The sequence below is a fragment of the Herpailurus yagouaroundi genome, unplaced genomic scaffold (assembly GCF_014898765.1).
Source record: "Herpailurus yagouaroundi ecotype Mexico unplaced genomic scaffold, PumYag 203, whole genome shotgun sequence".
Classification (NCBI taxonomy): domain Eukaryota; kingdom Metazoa; phylum Chordata; class Mammalia; order Carnivora; family Felidae; genus Herpailurus; species Herpailurus yagouaroundi.
This window is the reverse complement of record NW_024412434.1, coordinates 2,893,934-2,917,255: the sequence shown is the minus strand read 5'-3', so window position 1 is coordinate 2,917,255 and position 23,322 is coordinate 2,893,934. Positions and strand designations below refer to the sequence as shown.

Below are 23,322 nucleotides of genomic sequence, written 5' to 3'. Positions count from 1 at the left end.
AGTATATCATGAATTTATTACTTGGAAGAAAACAAATCTCACCAGACTGCCTCTCTATTCATGGCACTGTTTCTAATTCTGTTTTTTGCATTTCCCAACTACGTCAAAGTTATGAGGTATATTTTAATTTGATAGCTAGACCAGATAATAACAGTCTGAACCACAAGTATCATATGATAAATACTACACCGGTTACAAATGTGATGTGTTTCATATATTATAGAGTTGCTTTAATTAGATAGATATTTAATAGGTTGATTTATTTAAAAAAAAAAAGGCACATATTGATAAAAGTATTTTGTTTTAGACACAGAATTTAAACACAGACACCCCAAACAGAGGAAAAGAGTTTTGTTAATTGGATTCAAAGACCATTTTAAATGCAATCCCCCACTTTAAGTTTTTCAGAATTATATTCTTTGAAATCTTAAAAAGCAGCTGCAACATGAATAATAGACTGACGGCCTACTGGCTCACTCCTTAATGAAAAGCTCACAAGCAATAAATTAAATAACCAAGAGAAAAAAAAAATAAGCAGCAGAAGGGGAAAACAGAAGCCTGGAAGATCAAAATTGGACAAGAAGAACCTGAATAACCTTAAGCTGGTTGCCTGCTGGCACTAAGTCTGAGAAGGGCCCGCTGAAGAGTGGTGTTTGAGCTTTGGCAATCTGATGATGCTAACTATTACACAGGCTAAGATGTACCGAGGAAGAATTAAAGCTTCAGCAAATCACAGCTAAAGCCTAGTATTTTTTTTTTAAGTGCTCATTTACAATTTAATAGAGACATCTCCAGATTTAGGATCAGGTGGCATTTTAAGCGCAAAATTGGATAACAGTGGGGGGAAAATGGAAAACTGAATTTAAATTCAGAAATAATGCATTCAACATTTTAAAATAGAAATAAAGACATTTTTATAATTTTCAAAATCTACTTAAAACACAAGTGTTCAGTTTTCAGCCCTATCACAATCTGAAATTCCATGAAATCACAGTAAATTTGGGTAACCTGGGGATGTAGTATTCCTACACTGAAATATATCTGGCTTATGATAAAAAGAAAATTTTAATAACCACGACACATCCATACTTGAAATATTAGCATAAGAGACTTAAGGCTCTTATGCCATAAGAGACAGGGCAAATTTGGGAACTGGGCCCCCTTAAACCTTGACACTCCAGTAGATACAGATTAATTGTTGCAGACAGCCTAAGAACTAACTGAAAGAGATGTCAAATGTTCTAATATGGCCCAACTCAAATCTGTTTTGAAATACTTAAAATACCACTTGTCCCAGAAATAAAACAATTTTCCTACCACATCAAAAGATAAAAGTGATTCCTCCAATTATGTTGTTTTTACACAATAAATGAAACCTGGCACTTTTTGCAGAAAAACATTCAAACTATGTCAGTTTAGTATACATATTTCATTCACACCAATACTATGTAAATACCTCTTGAATTTAGACATATTGATACACATATAAAAAATGAAATAAATAGCAAACAAATGCCTTTTTGTTTCTGTGTCATTCCAAATAAGGTCTATATTAGTAATTGATGGCCATGGGACTCAGTGCCACTCAGGACTCCTTACTTTCAACAATAATACTTTAAGGTACTCTTTTCATACAATAGTAAGCAAGAAGCTTTATTTGGTTTAGCTAAATGCATTATGAAATCTGAAATATGAAAATTTGTCATATGTAGTGGAGAAGATGGCACGTTTTCAACACCAGCCTTTGAAGTGACAGTTATGAAATAATCAACATCTCTGTATTCAATCAGTCCATCTGAAAGTGTTCAGTAATAAACATGTGCTGTCCTAGAAAATATCCATGTAATTTGATTTTTAAAGACCCCTACATTCAAAATTGTGAATATCTATTTCCAAAACTAAAAAGAATATAAGAAAAAAGTGCTTATATTCAGTTAAGGCTGAAAGATATATAAAACATATACACTACTTGGAAAATGTCTTAGTAAACATGGGCCATCAGGTGGCTAGCCCAGATCCCTGGCTCATGTTCATCAGAAATCATTCATCTGCTCTAAATTTACACACCAGTTCCCTTGGGTGGAAGGCATCTTCTTGGCGAAAGACCAGAAGGCTCACGGTCCCTTCCATCTTGGTGCTTCTCAACAGGGAAACAACTTCCTCTTGGGATTTGCCTGCTAAATCGACTCCATTTACCTAAAACAAATAAAAAGTTTTCAGCTGCAATCCTATGCAAACGTAAGACAGAAGAAAAGACACACATCGTAGAACCAATCATGTCTACGATGGAGCACAATTCATTTCATGGTAAATTCTTCCATGATCTGCTAGCCACCAGGCTGTTGTGGTTAACAAAGAAATATAGACTAGGTATCTAGAAGTGAGCCAGGAAGCAGTAAATCTTTTAGTGCTCTTTAATAAACCAAAAGCCACAGCTACCAGAGCACTAACAAGTAACAAGCAATAAACAAGCACTATATCCAAATTATCATGTTAACACAAAACTTACTGGCTTTGAACTGAGATATCTTGATGGCCTTGTGTATCATATTTTTTCTTATAAGAAAATAACAAGTTTATAGGGGATAGTAAAACCACACTAAAATTTTTTGGTATAACTTTCAATGAAATTTTACTGAAAACTATGAAGATAACTTTTTATCCCTAAAAGGCAAGCATTAAGGAAGAATGCAGAATGATAATAACATTTTTGAAGGGGTAGCAATAGTTTGAGGTAGCAATACCTCAATATTTTTCAATGGTTTAAGAGAATTCTACCAAAACAAAGAGATTTAAAATAGCCAATTCCTGAGGAATCTCATCATTTTGATCTTTAAGAAGTATAACATTATCAGGGGCGCCTGGGTGGCGCAGTCGGTTAAGCGTCCGACTTCAGCCAGGTCACGATCTCGCGGTCCGTGAGTTCGAGCCCCGCGTCAGGCTCTGGGCTGATGGCTCGGAGCCTGGAGCCTGTTTCCGATTCTGTGCCTCCCTCTCTCCCTGCCCCTCCCCTGTTCATGCTCTGTCTCTCTCTGTCCCAAAAATAAATAAAAGTTGAAAAAAAAAAAAAAAAAGAAGAAGTATAACATTATCAGATAGCAGTATACACTTAAAAGAAATAAAAGTGAAAATTTCTTTTAAAAACTATTCAGTATTCACTTTAGACAAAAATAAAATTTTGTCAAAGGCAACAAAGTATATTATTTAAATTGTAATATCAAAATATCCTTGTAGTTAAAATATGTTTTGGAATCTTTCCCTCTCCACCAAACACAATCTACCACCACTCAATGTATGCTAGTAAGTGAATGCGTGAAAGATTTAAGAATAATAGGTTTAAAGAAAGGAAAAATTTCCAGGTAATAAAAAAATTACTGATTTGATACTATTTTTTTTAAGATATGCGTTCCAATTTCCAGATGCTCAGAAAAACTGCTCAAAAGATTGTTGATATTGTATAGCTACAAGTACAAATCGTGGAAAGTTAGGCTTAAAATGTTTGAAAATGCAGTTTCAAAGAAAGCTGACAGCTACAGAAAATAAAACCTAACTCTAAAGAAATACAGGTTGGAGGTTCTTCCCAATGTTCAAAAATAGAAATACTGCCTTTGTGATGTGTTGAGAGTAAAGCAATTATGTGAGGAAAGAAAGCAAGCAAGAAAGCAAGAAAGCAAGCAGGAAAGCGAAGGAAGGGAAGGAAGGAAGGGAAGGAAGGGAAGGAAGGAAGGGAAGGAAGGGAAGGAAGGGAAGGGAAGGAAAGAAGGAAGGAAGGAAGGAAGTGGGGCTGGTGCAGGACACACATTTTTGACACTCAGAGGCAAAGATGACTAGATTCAAGTCCTGTGTGAGCTTCCTACTACTTAAAAAAAAGCTACAAATGCAAATTTGGACTAATACTACTCAGTTTACGCCCCAAGGACAAGTGGTCCTTTCTGGAAACAACACTCTAAATATAATTCATACTTAGACTTTTCCTTTTATTTAGATTGTATCAGTGCCCCTTTAAAAAATGGTGTCACATGAACAATACGACCAGGAAAGAAGTAAGATTTAAGAAATCTAGGCCCAAAATGTGGACATAGAAAAATCTGAAAGGCAATCCTTTGCTCAATTACTTTTCAAGAAACCTCAATCTGCAGAATTCGAAACTACATATGAAGTTATGAGTAAAGAAGAAAAGGTAATGCAATAAAAATGTCCTCTTAACATTAGGGTTTAAAATTAGGAAACACAATATATGCTGCTAAGAATACAGACTATGTTCTCGGAAGAAAACGCTAAGAAAAATGACTAGTAAGATTTTTTCAACCTTTCTTCCTTTTATTTCTATGTATACAAATGATCACACACACAGAAATTTCTATGTATGTTTACGTATGTCTAAGATGGTCTCAAAGACCGATGAACTGAAACTCCTGAGGTACAGAAAAGGAAATTCTGAAAAACTATTTTCTTTCTGACATTTGATTTTTATGTCTCAATTCATTCTCCATGCTGCCATTTCAAAATTTCCTCTCATCAAGACACACTGTTTTCATTTATTACATTTGTCTGTGTTCTGATTACAAACTAGATATCATTTCTATATTACCAGACATAAATTTAAAGCCATCTAGAAATATAACCTAACAGACACTGTACTTACATAATGACAAACGTTCTCATAAACCAAATGTCTGAGTAACTAAAAATTTATGAGCAAATTCAATGAAAAGATATTTCTCATCAAATAACATAGAAAAAGTAGAAGTAAAGCAGAAATTCACTGTTTTATGATGCGTACTTCTGTTAAATTATATAATTTATTTTCATATTTATGAAAATGTGACAAATGAACTGACCCTTAAAAATGGAACTTTTTAGCACTCACAGCACTTTTGACTTTTAGAAGTCACTCACCTCTATAAGTCTATCTCCTGCCTTGAGTCTGCCGTCCTGGATGGCGGCCCCCCTGGGGAGGATGTTTTTCACATAAATTGGAGCTGAGCCACCTATTGTTACATCTCGGGAAGTGATGCTGAATCCCAAACCTTCTGTACCTAAACATATAACAACAACAAAAGAAGTAAATGAGATACCTTGAATTTCACAGGTGTATGGCACATAAAGGATTTGTTATTCTCTACCTAAACTTGACATTTTTTAGTGTTCACAGGGGCCTACATTGCTTTTAATACCATAAAGATTTTAATAGCTTTTTCAAAGTAGACTAAATTATGGAAGCTTTAAATGGTTTATACTTCAAAATTCTTTAATCTAAGAAGAAATGTGAATCTAGTCCAAGATAAATGAAAGGTAATATACAAATACCACAGCTAAACATTTTAAACTGGCCTGAATGTTTCGTGTGAAATAAATTTAACTCTCCATGTGGAAAAAAATTCTGACACAATCCACAGTACCCCCCAAATCAATCATTATTGTGCAATACTGGTATCCAGATTTAAAGGGTAGGAGATGAAGCAAGGAAAGAGAAAATGATCAGGAGATGGAAAAGAAATAGGGAAAAGAGAAGTTTTACTAGATACAGATATCAGAACCTCCCAAAACTGTAATTACAACAATTTACTGACAGGACCTAGATTTGTTCACCTAAATCTCACCCTACATATTCTCGATCAATTAATCAGTAAAATTTTTAAAATAAAATACAAAGGCAAATTATCCAGTGAAGACCCCATCTCTGATCATAGTTAACAAGTCTACAGATCATCATATTATGTTTAAAAGTACTGAGGGGTGCCTGATGGCTCAGTCAGTTGCGTGTCTGACTTCGGCTCAGGTCATGCTCTCACGGCTCTTGAGTTCGAGCTCCGCACTGGGCTCTGTGCTTACAGCTCAGAGCCTGGAGACTGCTTCAGATTCTGTGTCTCTCTCTCTGCCCCTCCCCAGCTCATGCTTTGTCTCTCTCAAAAATAAATGAACATTAAAAAAATAAAATAAAATAAAAGTACTGAAATTAACAAGGCCTTTATAAATTACTGCAACATTTCGTAGAATTTAAATTCTAGGTTCTTCAAGCAGCTTTCTTGATAGGCACTCATAAGGGCAATGCAGTGCAGAAAAAGGGTTGTAGTTACTAGAATCAACAGAAAACAAGCCAAAATGAGCCAAGAAAAAATGTAAAGACTACAACAAATTTCTAATGAATCACACAATTTTTATAACACTTCTAATAATGATTAATTTCTACCTGAGCTTTTAAAATGTTTTATTAATGTTTATTCATTTTTTTGAGAGCAAGCGAGCAAGTGAGTTGGGGAGGAGCAGAGGGGGAGGGAGACACAGAATCCAAAGCAGGCTCCAGGCTCTGAGCTGTCAGCACAGAGCCCGATGTGGGACTCAAACTTATTAACCGCAAGATCATGACCTGAGCCGAAGTCAGACACTTAACCGACTAAGCCACCCAGGCGCCCCTTTAATTTTTTTTTAATATTTATTCATTTTTTTGTTTGAGAGATAGACAGAGAACAAACAGGGGAGGGGCAGAGAGAGAGGGAGACATAGAATCCAAAGCAGGCTCCAGGCTCCAAGCTGTTAGCACAGAGCCTGATGCAGGGCTCGAACCAACATACCGTGAGATCATGACCTGGGCCAAAGTCAGATGTGTAACCGAGCCACCCAGGCACCAAAACCAGAACTTTTTAAAGTTAGTCTGGGAGCATCCGGGTGGCTTAGTCAGTTAAGTGCCCAACTCTTGATTTTAGGTCAGGTCATGATCTCATGATTCCTGAGATGGAGCCTCACATTGGGCTTTTCCCTGACAGTGTGGATCCTGCTTGGAATTGTCTCTCTCTCCCTGCCCCTTTCCTACTTGCACTTGCTGGCACACTCTCTCTGTCTCAAAATAAATAAGGAAATATATTAAAACATTAAAAAATAAAAAGTTACTTTTTAGGATATTGGTTTCCATTTCAGTCAAAATGGTACTAGGAGAAATATTGCTCATGTGGGAAGAATAAAGAGCTACATAAAGGTGAATAATCTGCCGAAGAATACACTAACTTGGTGCAACACTCGATACGGAACCATAAGCAAGAGTATAAATCTGTAAGTAAATGATTTGAGTTAGTAACTGTGAATGAAAACGTGGCTTAAAGAAGAAACAAAGCTGAAATGAAGGGAAAAAAATTACATTCTGTTGTTATACCTGTAACAAAACCTACCCTACATGTTTTCAAGTTCTTATAAAACATTCATTTACATCAAGTCTGAAGTCACTTTAACAATGTGCCTGGACTGTTAATTTTTGAGTCTTACGTGCTGAAGACTTGAATGGCATCTTGTCTATATGAAATTTTCCTAATTATTCTTCTGGGATGTTTCCATATGTCTCTGGCTTTCATGAAACTCTAATGACTTGCAATAACATTTATTAAGAAAGAATTCTAAATTATTCTCCTTTCGCAATATTAATTTGTATGAACCACAAAGACCGACTGTTACATGAACCTCAATACTATTAAAATATCAGCAATAACCCCTAAATCTGTAAGCTAAAAGTCCAGGCAATGACCTTTAAAAGAAAGATAAATAGATATCAATTTTCATTTAGCAAAGCCAACAAAACATTTTGCACTGACTGAAACAGATTACTGACCTTCTCCTCTGACTTTATTAAAAAGCTAATTTCTACAAAAGAGCAGGGTACTTGAGAATGGCAAAATGGCAATAAATATTAAGAAATCATAATTACGGAAGCAAGTACATAAAGGGCTATCCTATTTTGTCATGTTATATGACAGGGTTCCTAAATTATGCCAAAGAATCATTAAAATGAAGGCCTGTCTTTTTAGTAAATAGAATTGAACTCAGTTTATGAAGAACTATCATTCAAAGCATGTCAGTTCACCTTGAACTGAGTTTAAAATTTAACACCGACACACCCTAAATTTTTGATGGACTTCATCAAAAATGTTAAATGTAACAATCCTAATTGGTAAAAATCTTAGCAGCTGGCTACAATGAAAGCATGTTCAACTCTCATACAATCATTATTTTTAAAATATGTATTCAGCATTAATGGAAGAGAATCAGCTTTCTTCACTCTCATTTATCATAAATGTAATTTATTTTTCAAATAAAATTATCTCTAACTATTGACAGAATACACAGTTGGTTTCAGCCTTTTGTCATACATTCTCACAGTAAATTAAAATGAAGATAGAGCCATGAGGCTCTATATCATTTAGAATCCTCAAAGTCAGAAAAACATTTCAAAGAAAACCATTGTTTCCATTTTTCTAATCTTGATGATTGAGTGCAGTCTTTCTCCATTAGCTGTGTCAATGTAATCATATCTTTTTAAATGCTATTAAAATAAAACTGTTAATTTTTGTGTTCAAAGGAATGCTTCTTTTAGTGGCAAATAAAATTTCACTTTATCTAAAAGTTCATATTGTTTCATAAGTTGTTAATATACAATTGTGTGAAAAACCGTAATTAACTAAACGAATACGCCTGTCAGTGTACAAGGGCAATGGTATTTATAAACTGATATCTTTATGACAAGAGCCAAATAAAATATTTTCCCTTTGTTGAGAGATCCCAGGCAGAATTTTATATTTTATACAATTCCATTTGTGTTTCTTAACCTGTTTTTGCTTAAAAAACAGGGCCTGTCATTTGAGTAGAGGAAAAGTAAGACAGGATCTGATATTTATCTCATTCAGGAATTAACAAAGCTAAACGGGGTTTATGCTGATATAACTCTGCATTTGTAAGAGGTTTCAAAGTGGAGTAAAGCTGTCAATTCCTGATCATGTCAACCAGGTATCTGGAGCTTAAAAGTCAGTAACCAGAAATAAGGAGTTTGTGGTTCACATAAAGTTCAATGAAAGAATATGATTAGAAAGGAAACAGGAATCTCAGAGTTTACATCCTTGTACACCCTGCTCCAAATGGAAAGAAGAATGGTCTAAATGTCAGGATATGGAAAATGTTCTAGTAAGAATCTGCTGCCAACAGCCATGTGACTTAAGGAAATCACTCAATATCTCTTGGATTCATTTCCATCCGACTGTAGGAGTTGGTTGAGCTCACAAAAAGAAAAATATTCTTTATGACATCATTTTGAAAGACATGATTTAAAAATACATCAAAATGTCCAGCTAAAACGAATGATTAACAGCAAAAGTGTACCTTGGTGCCTCGAGGGGACAGTGTTTGAAAATCAGAAAATCAAGCCTACTAGTCAGCTCTGAGTGTTTGAGAAGAACAAAATGGAAAAGTATGCTTCCTATATAAAAAGATGCATAGACTATGGAATGGATACTTAAATAAATTAATAGATGTAAGATGTATGTAATAAAGAGTTGGCAAGGCTCATTAAAATTTCCCTTGTCACCCTAAGAAAGGGAAGTAGTTCAATATTCTGGAAAAGTAGGAGACAAGGAGCCAATGGAACTACCTGCTTGGTGAACCTACTTTCTACCACGAACCGCTACAGCTCCAAACCAATCAATCACTTGCCCTTGCCAAAATGATCGGGTTGAAATGGAGGAGCCCTAAAGTCTTCTTTGAGAGCTGTATCTGAATATCGAAGGGGGTCATCTAAACAGGCAATTCCTCATTACTGTTTTGGGTTTAATAGTAATATCCTGAAAGCAATTACCTCTGTTACCAAAAAGTTTTACTGCTACCTTCTTCACACAAGCTTACTTTTAAGACTTTATTCTCTGAACTTTGTATGTTAATTCTGAAATAGCAAAATGAACCTGAAAAGCATAAGAAATACAATTTTAAATATTTTTAAGTCATTATATCAGTTCTTTCACAGAATAACGGGTTGATTTTTAAAATAAATTCCATAAAACAAAACAAGGAGGTTCATACCTTTCTTCAGCTGGATGTTAAGCCTCTTGCCTATTTTTTTGGTGTTGTAACCACTGCTTACATTGGTACTAAATATATTTTGGGTTGCTGGAGCTGGAGCTGAGGGTGGTTTTCCGGAGGGGTGTGTGCTCTGAGGTAGTAGTCTGGGATGAGGGTCTATCTGCTCGGGCGGGTGGTTCAGTCGGGGTGTTCTCTGCAGGGCCTGAAGGCCTGCACTGTTCGCACTCCTGTTCTCGATATACTGGCTGTCCGGACTAAAGCGGCTTGAATAGTAATTGTTCTTCTCACTTTGGGATAGTTGTTCATACTGCTCTTTATTTGCTGCAGGAACCACATGGAACCAAATGATGGGAGTACGCATGGCTTGGCGAAACATATGTTGTGCTCTGGGTTTGAGAAAGAATGGAAAATTAGCAAAAGGAGACTGGCAGACTAGGAGATATTGTGAGCTTAATTAAGTACACTAATTAAGCAACAAGAACTGATAGACTTCGTTGAAACTGAAAAACAAAATTCTAATATCCCATTTATCAATCAAGTTTGTAAGCTCTGATAAAAGAATAGCTGTTTCTCCAAATACAAATTTCTCATTCTCAAACTAAAAATGACACAACTGTCTACAACTGCAGATAAAGTACTATAATCTCAATCACAAATCATTAAATAATAATTTTAAGCACAACAGAGGTGTTATACTTGCGATAGGAATAGAAATTAAATAGAATGTTGTCTCTATGATGTTATCCAATACATTTAAAAAATAAATCAAAGGGGATGACTTGAGTTTTTGAAGAAATGAATATACTTATAAATACACTTAGAAAACTATAGAGAGCAACTATCCATTATCAGCAAAATTAATTCAAGTCTGTGTATGCAAAGATCTCAAGAACACTGATGTGACTCAAAATATGAAAAGTTTTGGTCCCAGTGCATTTCTGTCACCAGCCTGAGAAACTGCTCCAACTCTCACTGGTTCCCGACTCAGAACATACACCACGTCCTTCTGATTTCTGCTCACTCCTGCCTTGTTTTTTATAAGACCTGGACAACTGTCATCTTTTTAATTGAGTGAGGACTTGAATCAGGATAAAGAAAATCTGAGTGGACCACACTGTGCTCACAGGAGCTCTCTCCGCTTATCCATACACAGAGTCATGATGTGCAACAAAGTTGGAAATGTGAGTTAAAGGATAATAAAAACTAGCACACTGGCAAATTTTCCAAAAGGTGAGGAAGTAGAAAAATTGTGAAGTCAAAATCGGACCCACATTATTTTAAGAAGCACTCTATCAGTCAGAGGGCATTTTGAAATATAGTCTAATAGTAGTAATTACCTGGAGTTTGATTAAATTTTTAAAAGCTAGATAACAGCAGAAAATACTTCTCTCCAGGATAAGGACAGAGGCACAGACGTGGCTAGAAGCGTTGCAATGCGCTACACTGTCTCGTGCCGAAAGCACGAAAGAACAGAATAGCCGGCATACACTTACTGTTCAAATCTTCTATTTCGAAGGTCGCCATCATTAATCCTGACAATGCAATCATTCTCATGAAAAAGGTTTTCTTGTTCAGCTTTACCACCTTTCTCCAATCGTTTTACTAATAACCCCAGGGTTCTGGAACATTAAGAATGCAAATCATTACACATGTAATATTTCTACCATGCACAATGCCCTACTGCTTTAATGCTGGTACTATATTTACAAAGACTTCCTGATAAAGGAGTGCATTAAATCGTTATTAATACATTTGAAAATAACACCAACACAAAAAGCACAACGGTATAAATGATGTGTAGAAATGGATCCTTTCAATAAACGTAAGAAATTGTTTCCGGCTTGTCAGGATTATGTTTCCGAAACAAACCATGTACTTCTCTCCACGCTTAGAAATGCTTCAAACAGAGCTCGCCTGATGGTTCAGTGGATATCGCAGTGTGGAACGTAGATGAGTGTGTATTTGTGAATAGCTTTGGCTATTTCGGTTTTCTGTTTGAAGCCAGCCGGTACACTGCGGACGGCAAAGCCCATCTATCTCTCTGTGAAAGCACAGGTAACGAAGAAAGGTGAACCTCCCCACATTGTGCATTTGTGAAGAAAAACAGGAAAGTTTCTGTTCTTGGCATCTGAATCTGATAGTTCCTAATATTCTGAATTTCAAAATCTTGTTAGGTCTCCCAAATGCAACTAATTTGTTGCCACTATTTCCATTTGAAAACAAATAGGACAAAGCCAGTGGCAGCTCAAATAACATCAGTCACCTCTTAACATGGGCTCAAATGGCAGGTTGAAAGAAAAGCCTGAATGAACTTAAAAGTTCTCCAAAGAGACCAATAGGGAGATAAAAAAGCAAAAATTATTACTGTCACTTGGTCTAGAGCACTAATTTCTTGACTGACGGGAAGGACAGTCTAGATACCCTGGGACAAGAGGCAAACATTATATGGCAGAGTACAAGGAACATGAATCTTCACCTACTTCTGGTGCTGTGACTGACTTGATAGTTCACATAAATTATATATGATAATCATGTTAAAATTTTTATGAATCTTTGGCCTGTCCAAAGCTTGGGTCTTCTTTCATAATCCTAATATTTAGAGATAATATCCATAGAGATACTAGAATTTAGAATCCTGCCAAAATTAAAGTTGAAGACACCACAGTTTTTAATAGCCTATATATATTCTATTGGCATATATTCTATTGGAATATATTCTATTGGAAGATATAGATCTCTTTGCTGTGTCCTACACAAGCTTTCCAGGAAAAAAGCCAAATAGATAGCTTCCTCTTTTAAATGTTTACAGTAATTGTTGTTTGTTCTGTGGCCATTTATCTCGCTCCCCTACAATTGTTACTTATATATATCCTATCTATCCTTACTGGTACATTGTAAGCTACTGGAAGATAGACAAGATGGGATTCATTCAGCAAGGCACACTCAAGCACCTAGCTGGTAGCAAGATCATTAATGAAGGAAAACTGAATGAGTTGAGCTGATACAAACAAGTCTCATGTTTCTAACAAACTTTTTGCAAAATAGAATACAATCAAAGGGAAATTTAGATTCAGATTCTTTTTTTTCACGAAAATGTCATTTACACCAAATATATGATTGAACTGAAATAAATTGACTTAAAAACAAAAGTCCTTTTTCACTTGTTACTTTGCAGCTTAAACTTGTTTCTTTCATGAATATTTATTGAATCATACTTTAACTTCATTTTAATTTTTATTATTAAGTATACTACAGCATGTTTTACTATGGTCAAGTCTACTAACATGCAAAAATAATCAGAGGAGATAATATTTAAGTTGTATTTTTCTTAATTTTTTGTAACGTTTATTTATTTCTGAAAGAAAGAGAGAAAGAGACAGAGCATGAGCAGCAGAGGGGCAGTGAGAGAGGGAGGCACTTCGAATCTGAAGCAGGCTCCAGGCTCTGAGCTGTCAGCACAGAGCCTGATGGGGGGCTCGAACTCACGAACCAGAGTAGGATGCTTAACTGACTAAGCCACCCAGGTACCCCGGAAGAGATAATATTTAAATTGCCTTTTGTAATTTTAACATTTGATGATTAGTACCTACTAGTGTAAGAGTCTAAAAAAATCTTAGTGACTGATAAAAACATTATTACACAGGTAATTTTTGGTTACTTACTACCATATACTGGAATTAAACAAATACAAAAATTCTCTCGGCTCAAAGGTGAGAACAAAGTATACTGACATAGCCGTACAAGCACTTAACTGTCTGAGTCCTATGTGGAAGGAAGAGATTCCACAATATGCCACCAATAATTAGGTTATGTTAAAATGTCATCATGCCCATGATCTGTCTCCCCATACTTCCCTATTGTCTTAGTGTGTTTCTACGTGCAATTGACTAAGGCATTCCATGCAATTGATTGAGGTATTCTATGACAACACATTATTATTATTAAGATGTATCTATTATTCTGTTGAATGAGAGAAAATAATTTGAGAAATCAAATTAAATCAGTCATTGGTAGTATGAGAAGTAGAAAACATTTTGGCCACTTTACCATCAAAGCAACCATGTAAAAGGACAGCTTGAAGGAAAAGATGACTCAGCCACCACAGCCAATCATAACATAACCAGATATGTGGTGCCACACCTGTTGCTAAATCTCTCTATAGACCAAGAAAGCTATTCCACAGTGCATGCATTCAGTGTGCAGTAAGAGTATGCCCTACCAAGCATCACTCCAGTTAGTTAATTAGTTTTTAATCGGTGAAATCATGAATGATTTTTCAATATGGTTACAATACTCCTGCAATCAAAAGTGACTAATAATTATTAGGTTCTTATGTACTCTGAAATATGTTATATATTCTAAATAGCCCACATATTTTTAAAGAAACATATCTATACACATATATAGACAGATTACGTTTAATGAAAATTGTTCAGCAGTTAACTATTATTGATGATTTGTTTAAATTTACAAATTTACCCCAGATATATCCTTTCAGTATTTATGACAGTTTAAAATAACACAACTTGGAAACCTGTAATTTAATTCTACAAGTGGCATCACTATTTTTCACAATAGGTCTATGGATTTGTATTCATCTAAATAATCATTTTTCTTTTATAATCTACTCCCCACCCCACCCCCAGCCGGGAATCACTCTAGAATAATAATTCAAAGTAAAAAAGCATGACATGCTTCATTTATTGAATGGCTTGTCTTTCTAAGTCCGCATATACAGCCTAATTCATCAGTAATCCTAATATACAGTAGAAAATGTTATAAATCATAAATAAATACACCATCACATTTACATGGACTATAAAGAGAAGTTTATTAAAAGAGGCTTTTACAATCCAGTTATTAAAATAGCCACAAAAATCTCAGAATCCTTTTTCTCGGCACTCAAGATTAGGATACTGATGAGGGCGGGGTTGGGGGGGGTGGAGGATGAATTTCACCCTGAGTAACACAGCAAGTGATCAGGGAATCAATGGAACAGACTGAATTAAGGAGAAGTTAGTAGCCTGCTGATTTCTAAGTACTTGACCACACTATTAGAATCATTCTCTCCAAAAGAATGGATTAATTTAAAAGTAAAGTGGTACAATCTGCAAAATTATCTCATTTGCTTCACTAGGTGAAAATGATTACAAAAGGAATGGGAATGATCAAAAAAAAAAAAAAAACTTCACAAGAAAATTGAACTGATACCATAACAGCAAGACTGAGAATGAAAAGTACCCTCTGAAGGGAAATCATGGGTAAGTGATAACACTTTCATGTTCCTGAAATACATGAGAGCAAGCACGGAGATTTCCATACCTCCCACTTTCAATTTAAAGCCATCTCAAACTGTATAATTAAAAACACATGTTAGGTATATATTTTGCAAATTCAACCAGCAGCCAGTATTTGTTCTGAAGTGATGAAGAACTGATTGCCCATGGTGTTGTGGTTCCTTTAACACTTTTTAGAAAAAATACTCGAAGCTAACGAAATTCCGAGCATTTTGGTATGTCAGTGTGCTAGGACAGAGAATAGTTCTTCTTCTAGGAAGTCAGTACCAGAATTCCTTATTGGGGACAACCATTTTCCAGAAGTCACCTTGCACAAGAAAAAAAAAAATACATACATATATATATGAAGAAGAAGAGGGAAGAGAGGCAGCCAGGTGAGCTCTACTTGGAGGGATCAGCCCAGGAGCAGAATTGCCTAGGTGGGTTGTGCTGACAGACACAGAAGAAGAGACATGGTGGATGGATGAATGTGGCAGGCAGACTTATGAAGGCGTGTCTGTAGGGTTTAGGGGGACAGAAGCAGAGACTCCTGCACCTCGTGTGCAAATCTAATGTAAACCCTACTTGGCACATATGCTTTCTGAGCACATAGATTTTTTTTTCCTGATAAATCTGAAACATCTCCAGGCCTACCCCCTTTTCCACTGTTTCCTATATATATTTTTTTTTAATTTGGGGGAAAAAAACACTATGTCCACTATGTACAAATCTCACTTCTGAATAACTTCCCTCCAATAAAAATATGCAAATACACAACTATTTCTTTAAGCCTATCCCCATGGCTCTTGAGCAATGTTTCTTAGCATAAAGGGGGGGGGCAGTGCAAAGAAGAATACAGAAAGCAAAGCCATTGAAATGCAGCATGATTTGGGATGTATAATTAGAAATTCAACTGCTTAGATTATATTAAGGATTGCACCACTACATTTTCACAAGGTTCATTAGCCTAATTATGCACTTAATTAAAACAAACTCAGTCATACATGTTAACATTTTCAATTCTAAGTATAAATTACAACCAATGATAAAACTGAAAATAAGTAACAAAGGTTTTATTGACATCTAAATTGGCTAAGCAAGTCTGAGTTTTGCTTTGATAATGTAAACTCCCACAACTGCCACCCAGTTGTATGGGCATGATCATAATTCATCTTAACAAAAGCTGACACAGTATAAACACCACAACCATACTGAAGGCAGAGTGGGAGTATGCAGAATGGGATTCCATCAATAAGACCCTCTCAGTTCACTGAACACTAAACATGAGGGGCCAGAAATTATCTACATTTGATCCCTGAGAACCACAGCCATCTTCATAGCAGATACAAACAGAAGAAAGTTCAGAGAAGTTCCAAGTTTAAAAAACAAAATCTTTGCTTTTTAAATCCCTAATAGGTAAATAAAAATAGAGAAGTCTTTCAGCTTAGGGCAGAAATGACAAGCATCATACTTCTATATTTAAAGAAGCAAGATTTATTGAAATGTAAACTATACTTTTCTACCTAAAACAAAGGTATTATTGTAATCCTTTATTAGAACAAATAAGCCTACAGCTAAGAAAGCACAATTAAAAACTCTCAGATAAAAGCTATAGATTCAGTTCATGAAGTTACATTGTGTTTTCTCAGAAGTAATGAAAATTGAATACTCAAAGTTCAAGAGCATATTTCTTTGAAAAGTGATAATTTCAAAATTCTACCATGATCTGAAATATACACACCTTGCATAAAGCTTTCCTGACTGAACTAGGTTCCATGAAATTCAAATTGGCTCTATTTCTTCATTAACATATATACACCCAATGAACTAAACTAGTATGTACAGTTGACCTATGAACAACGTGGAGTTAGGGGTGCTGATCCGCAGCACAGTAAAAAAATCTGCACATAAGTTTGATTTTCCAAACGCATAACTACTAATAACCTACTACTGACCAAAGCCTTGCTGATAACGTAAGTCAATTAGCACATATTTTGCATGTTATATGTACCGTATACTATATTCTTAAAGTAAGCTAGAGAAAAGAATGTTAACAAGAAAATCATAAGAAAGACAAAAAACATTTACATACTGCACTGTACTTATAGGGGAAACAAATCCATAAATAAATGGACCTGCACAGTTCAAACCTGTGTTGCTCAAGGGTCAACTGTTTTGCAAATCTTGAATATATGACAGCAGTAATTCTCATCTTGGATTCAAAACAGAAGAAAAAAATGATCATTTTCTACTATTTCATATACTAATCAGCACCTATCTAAACAAACAGAATAATCAGCAATATGGAGGAAATTCTAACGCACATGACAGGAAGATCAAAGGAAGATAAAATATCATTTTTATTAGCTGTCACTGCCAAGTACTCTGCTAAATGTACTTTACATATATGGTGTAATTTGCATATATTTTCCTATTTAAGCCATACAAAGTCACTGGAGTGTCCGTCCCTCAGATGTAAAGACTAACGCTAAACAAAGCTAACTTGCTCCCTTGCTAAAAGACAGAGCTGAATTCTGTCCCAGTATCTCTGGCCTTAAAAGTTGAACAGTTCCGAACAACTCCTCTGCCAAAAACATAAAGATAACACGTGGTCAAGTTAGTCACTGATTGACAGAAAGGTAACACAGCATTTCTAACTAGAAATTCTGAAAAAGAAACAAACTTCTTGTTTTTGATGTATTATAAAGCAAAAAGTCCAGGGGAAAAAGTCATGAAGAAAAACTTTAATTCAGTAATTGAAAGGATAGTATAGACCCTTCACCTGATACTGTAAATATTAAATTGAAGATAAATGGTTGAAAAAAATTCATCTATAAAAAGTGAGTGATTAATAAGGCAATGCCAGCAGGAGCCATTTGCAGAAAGCTAGAAACATACAGAGACGCACACAGACACACATACTCTTCCTCCTTCCCTCCCTGTCTTACCAAGGAAGGGCTGCTTTTCCAAAACTAGATTTTTCCTTTAAGTCTCAGGATTGACAATCAAACGAAGAAGAATCCTGTGAGTACTTATTACTAATTGGAAGATGTTAAATGAGTTTGTTTTTTTTAATTTGCTGCCTTCTGGGAATTCCTGAGAATTAGGCGTGTGTGTTGGTAGTTAATAACATAGAGTTACAATAGAAAGACTTTCTTATCTACCAGTAAGTGGCAGTGAAATTTTGGGCTCTTGTCTCCCTCTCCAAATATTATGAATAGGAAACAGAGGAGAAGGAATTTTAGATATGAAAAATATTAGAATCGAAACTCCATCATGGGGCACCTGGGTGGCTCAGTAGGATAAAAGTCTGACTCTTGGTTTCAGTTCAAGTATCATGAGTTCGAGGCCCCACATCAGGATCTGAGCTGACAGCACTGAGCCTGCTTCGGATTCTCTCTCTCCCTCTCTCTCTGACCCTATCCCACTTCTGTGAGTGCACTCGCACATGTTCTCTCTCTCTCTCTCTCAAAATAAATAAATAAATTTAAAGGAAAGAAAGAAAGAAAGAAAGAAAGAAAGAAAGAAAGAAAGAAAGAAGAAAGAAAGAAAGAAAAAAGAAAGAAAGAAAGAAAAAACAAAAGAAAGAAAAGAAAGAAAACGAAAGAAAGAAAAAGAAAAGAGAAAGAGAAAGAGAAAGAGAAAGAGAAAGAGAAAGAGAAAGACAAACTCCATGATGGCGGGCATTTTTATCAAATTATGGCCCACAAGCCAACATTAAGACTAAGCCTGCCACCTGTTTTTGTAAATGCAACTTTAGTGGAACATAGCTACACTCATTTAGTTATACATTGCCTATGGTTGCTTTCATGCTACAATGACAGAATCGAATGCTTGCAGTGGAAACTCGGGTGACCCACAATGCAAAAACATTGAATATGTGACCCTGTAAAGGTTTTGCCAAGCCTTGATCTTCCCTCCACCTAGAAACAAGAACACTGCCTGGTAGATACCAGATCTTTAAAAAAAAAAAAAAAAAAGAAAAAGGCGTGGGGGGCGGTGGGGGGTAGAATCCAACAACTTCCTTGACAAAATAAGCACAACCATATAACTACTATTTGCAAAAGAAAAGGTACTGTGATAGAACACTCCAAAGACCACTGGCTTAATAATAACCAAGAATGTATATAAATGGGAAATATCCATTACAGAAAAGACCCAGAAAAACAGACTGCATTTTATCAAAAACAATATGCTTTGCCACACTTTTTTCCACAAGGGAAATGTTGTAGAATTTCCACTCTAAGTTAGACTGTAGAGTCCAAGTAAAAGAATAATTTTTTTTAAAATACAATCCTATTTCTTTTTTTTTTTAATTTTTTTCAACGTTTATTTATTTTTTTGGGACAGAGAGAGACAGAGCATGAACGGGGGAGGGGCAGAGAGAGAGGGAGACACAGAATCGGAAACAGGCTCCAGGCTCTGAGCCATCAGCCCAGAGCCTGACGCGGGGCTCGAACTCACGGACTGCGAGATCGTGACCTGGCTGAAGTCGGACGCTTAACCGACTGCGCCACCCAGGCGCCCCTACAATCCTATTTCTTAAAAACCTTTTACAATGTCTCCATTATTTTTAGTGAATGAAGTCTCATAGGTCACTCATAAAGGGCTTTCTAACAATCCCTCCAGTGCTATCTTATAATACATTCTGTTTCAAATCCTTTACTCGTTAGTTCTTACCAAATCGTGCACATGTGTATGTAGCATCTTCCTTTCATATATTCTCTCCATGGGAAAAAATATCTTTCCAGAATGTCACTAGAATAACTCCTATATTTTCTTCAAAGAACCTAGCAAGCTCCATTGCTTCACTGAAGGTTGACGACAGCATTCAATATTTCCATACTTCTGCTAAATCCCTATGGCACTTGTGCATATAGTTCTTTTGAAAATGTAGCATGGATTTTTTAATAAACACATTTTTCAGTTGGAATTTTAAGTCCCTTAAAACCAAATTTAAATCTTATAATTTCATAAACCCAACTTCTATAGTATATAATTTTTTTATCTTGCTTCTTAAATACCTAGCATTATCAGCCTCAGAAAAGCTCATTAACAACAATCAAGCCAGGATATTTCTCTATATCTACTATAGCAATTCCATAGCTAATATGGATAGTCACAGGTTCACACACACTTTTACTGTGTAAGCATTACTTAGTAATACCTATGGGTTAAGACCTAGGAATATAAAATATATAAAACACAGTTTTCTGCCAAAGGAAATGACAATTATTTGGCATAACCTTCGTGAAAATAGTAGCATGTGTGATTTAAATAAGAAAGTTATGTTTGACTTTTAAATCAGGAGGAAATCAAATTATATGTGTGAAGTTAAAATTGATTTCAAGGTAATGAAACTGTGTAAAAGAGCTCTGGATGGGAATCAGTTTATTTTATTTTTGAATAATTTACAAGATGATGACTAAAGTAAAACAGTATAACAGGGAAGGAAACAATCAACAAAACTCAGAGGCAAACTACGGACTGGGAAAAGATATTTGCAAATGACATACGATATAGGTTTAGTATCCAAAATCTATAAAGAACTGATCAAATTCAACCCTCAAAATATGAATAATCCAATTAAAAAGGTCAGAAGACATGAATAGATATTTTTCCAAAGAAGACATGCAGATGGCCAACAGACACATGAAAAGATGCTCAACATCGCTCATCATCAGGGAAATACAAATCAAAACTACAAAGAGGTATCACCTCACACCTGTCAGAACCGCTAAAATCAATGACACAAGAAACAACAGGTGTTGGCAAGCATGTGGAGAAAGGAGAACCTTCTTGCACTGTTGGTGGAAATGCAAACTGGTGCAGTCACTCTGGAAAACAATATGGAGGTTCCTCAGAAAGTTAAAAATAGAACTACCCTACTATCCAGCAATTGCACTTCTTAGTATTTATCCAAGGAATAAAAAAAATATGAATTCAAAAAGATACATGCATCCAATAGTTGTAGCAGCATTATCTACAATAGCCAAATAATGCAAACAGCCTAAGTGTCCACTGACTGATGAATGCATAAAGAAGATGTGGTTTATATGTACAATGAAAATGTTACTTAGCCATAAAAAAAGGATCAAATCTTGCCATTTGTAATGATATGGATGGAGACAGAAGGTATTATTCTAAGCAAAATAAGTCACAGAAAGACAAATACCATGTGATTTCACTCATATGTGTAATTTAAGAAACAAATGAGCAAAGAGAAAAGAAGAAGAAGAAGAAGAAGAAGAAGAAGAAGAGGAGGAGGAGGAGGAGGAGGAGGAGGAGGAGGAGGAGGAGGAGGGGGAGGAGAGAGAAAGACAAGCCAAGAAACAGACTCTTAACTATAGAGAAAAAACTGATGGTTACCAGAGAGAAGGTGGGTGGGGAATGGGTTAAATAGGTGATGTGGATTTAGAAGTGCACTTGTGATGAGCACCAGGTGATGTATGGAAGTACTGAATCACTATCTTATATACCTAAAACTAATATTAAACTGTAAACTGGAATTAAAAAAATAAATTTTAAAGAAAAAGAAAAACAGAATCAAGGGGAAGATAAAACTGTCATTTCCATGCATCTATTTGTGTCTCTATCTAGGTACTGAGGAAGTGGTTAGGGGATGAGAAGCCATATGCCAAGTGTCACTGATGCCTCCAATCAAAAAACACCTTCCAGTTTTGCTCCAGAAAATAGTAGGCCTAGCAAGATCCTTATTCAAAAAACTTCATTATGCCTCAGGCCATAATAATACCTAAGTGGCTATAAAAATTTCTCTAACATTGACTTCACATTTTTTCCTGTTTTCCTGAATTATATTTTTACTTGAGATGTCCTGCGTTGTGTGTTTTCTCTTTATGATATATAATTCACATCCTGCATTATTCCTTAGACTTTTTGGCTTTGAAATCTAAATCAGAAGGCAATACTGACAGATATGGGTCACTTTTACAAAAAGAAGTATTCAGGAAGTGTTCTTCAATTAGCTGTATCTTCAAAATTGAGAAGGCTCAAATAAGACTGGAATTTTGTACAAGTGAAGTTATTCTTGGAAATTTCAACTTACATCCCATGAATATGTATTCTTTTATTCCCACTAGATACATGTGCAATTTCTTCACAAGTTCCACTTAATTTCTTCCTTTCTGCTATACTACATTGCTTAATTTGCCCTTTAGGCCACCATGGAGCTGATGTAGCTTCCTTTATAAGCTGTCATCACATTTGAAATCATCTTCTGCAACAAGCCAGCTTCAGTTACCTAATTCAGACAATTCCTCCTCTATCAATTCATGGAGTACCTATCATATATCAACATTTATCACATAATTACAATTGTGTGATTTGGGGCCATCACTCCATCTTGGTTGCAGATCCCTAGAGAAAGACTATGTCCTGTTCATCTTTGTGTCCTAGCACCTAACTCAGGAATTATCACACGGTAAAACCTTGGGAAGGTTTCTGATTGAATGAAAAGAATCTAAGTGTAAGCATTTCAGAGAACAAGGACCATGGGTGTCTTTGCCTCCTCAAGATTGATTTCTATGATTTTGAGCAGTCTGCCTGCATTTTCTCTCCCAATGAAAACCTAAATCTGAAGAACCATTACTATCAAGTCAATGAGTAAGCTTAAAAAAGCAACATTAAGTACTGAGAAAAGAACAAATATTTCTTTGTTCTTTGTTGTTTCCCAATATCAAAATGTATTTTGGTATTGTCTGGTAATGTCTAAAAAGAGTTTACAATTGTAGAATATGATTTTCTTAATCTCTTTGTCCCTTATATAAGAAAGTTGCACAAGACAGTCTTTGTTAAATGCCAAATCAACCGAGATTAAAAATGACTCAGGGGGGGAATCTGGGGGGTGCAGTTGGTTAAGCAGCTGACTTTGGCTCAGGTCAACATCTCACAGCTCATAAGTTCGAGCATCACATCAAGCTCTGTGCTGACAGCTCATAGCCTGGAGCCTGCTTAAGATTCTGTGTCTTCCTCTCTCTCTCTCTCTCTGCCCCTCCCCCACCTCTCTCTCTCTCTCTCTCTCTCTCTCTCTCTCTCTCTCTCCCCCTAATAAAAAAATAACATTTAAAAAATGTTAAAAATGACTCAGCTATAAAACAACTTTTAGTTCTGCAAAGGGATACTTGTCTACTTGAATGTGTTTTGTATCTCTAAACACCATGGTAACCAGTGGATTTTGTGAAATTGCTTCCAT

At 35.6% G+C, this 23,322-nt stretch overlaps 1 protein-coding gene across 18 annotated transcripts in view; it reads right to left on the bottom strand.

The window, feature by feature from the left end:
- Positions 1 to 23,322, bottom strand: part of PARD3 (par-3 family cell polarity regulator) — a 565,232-nt gene that overhangs the window by 260,370 nt on the left and 281,540 nt on the right. For all 18 annotated transcript variants that reach the window (XM_040451006.1, XM_040451017.1, XM_040451003.1 and 15 more), the window contains 4 exons: positions 11,328 to 11,453; positions 9,835 to 10,220; positions 4,900 to 5,039; positions 2,068 to 2,196 (listed from right to left, as the gene is read on the bottom strand). In XM_040451006.1, the coding sequence (XP_040306940.1) occupies positions 2,068 to 2,196; positions 4,900 to 5,039; positions 9,835 to 10,220; positions 11,328 to 11,453 (781 nt within the window). The remainder of the gene's footprint in view (positions 1 to 2,067; positions 2,197 to 4,899; positions 5,040 to 9,834; positions 10,221 to 11,327; positions 11,454 to 23,322) is intronic.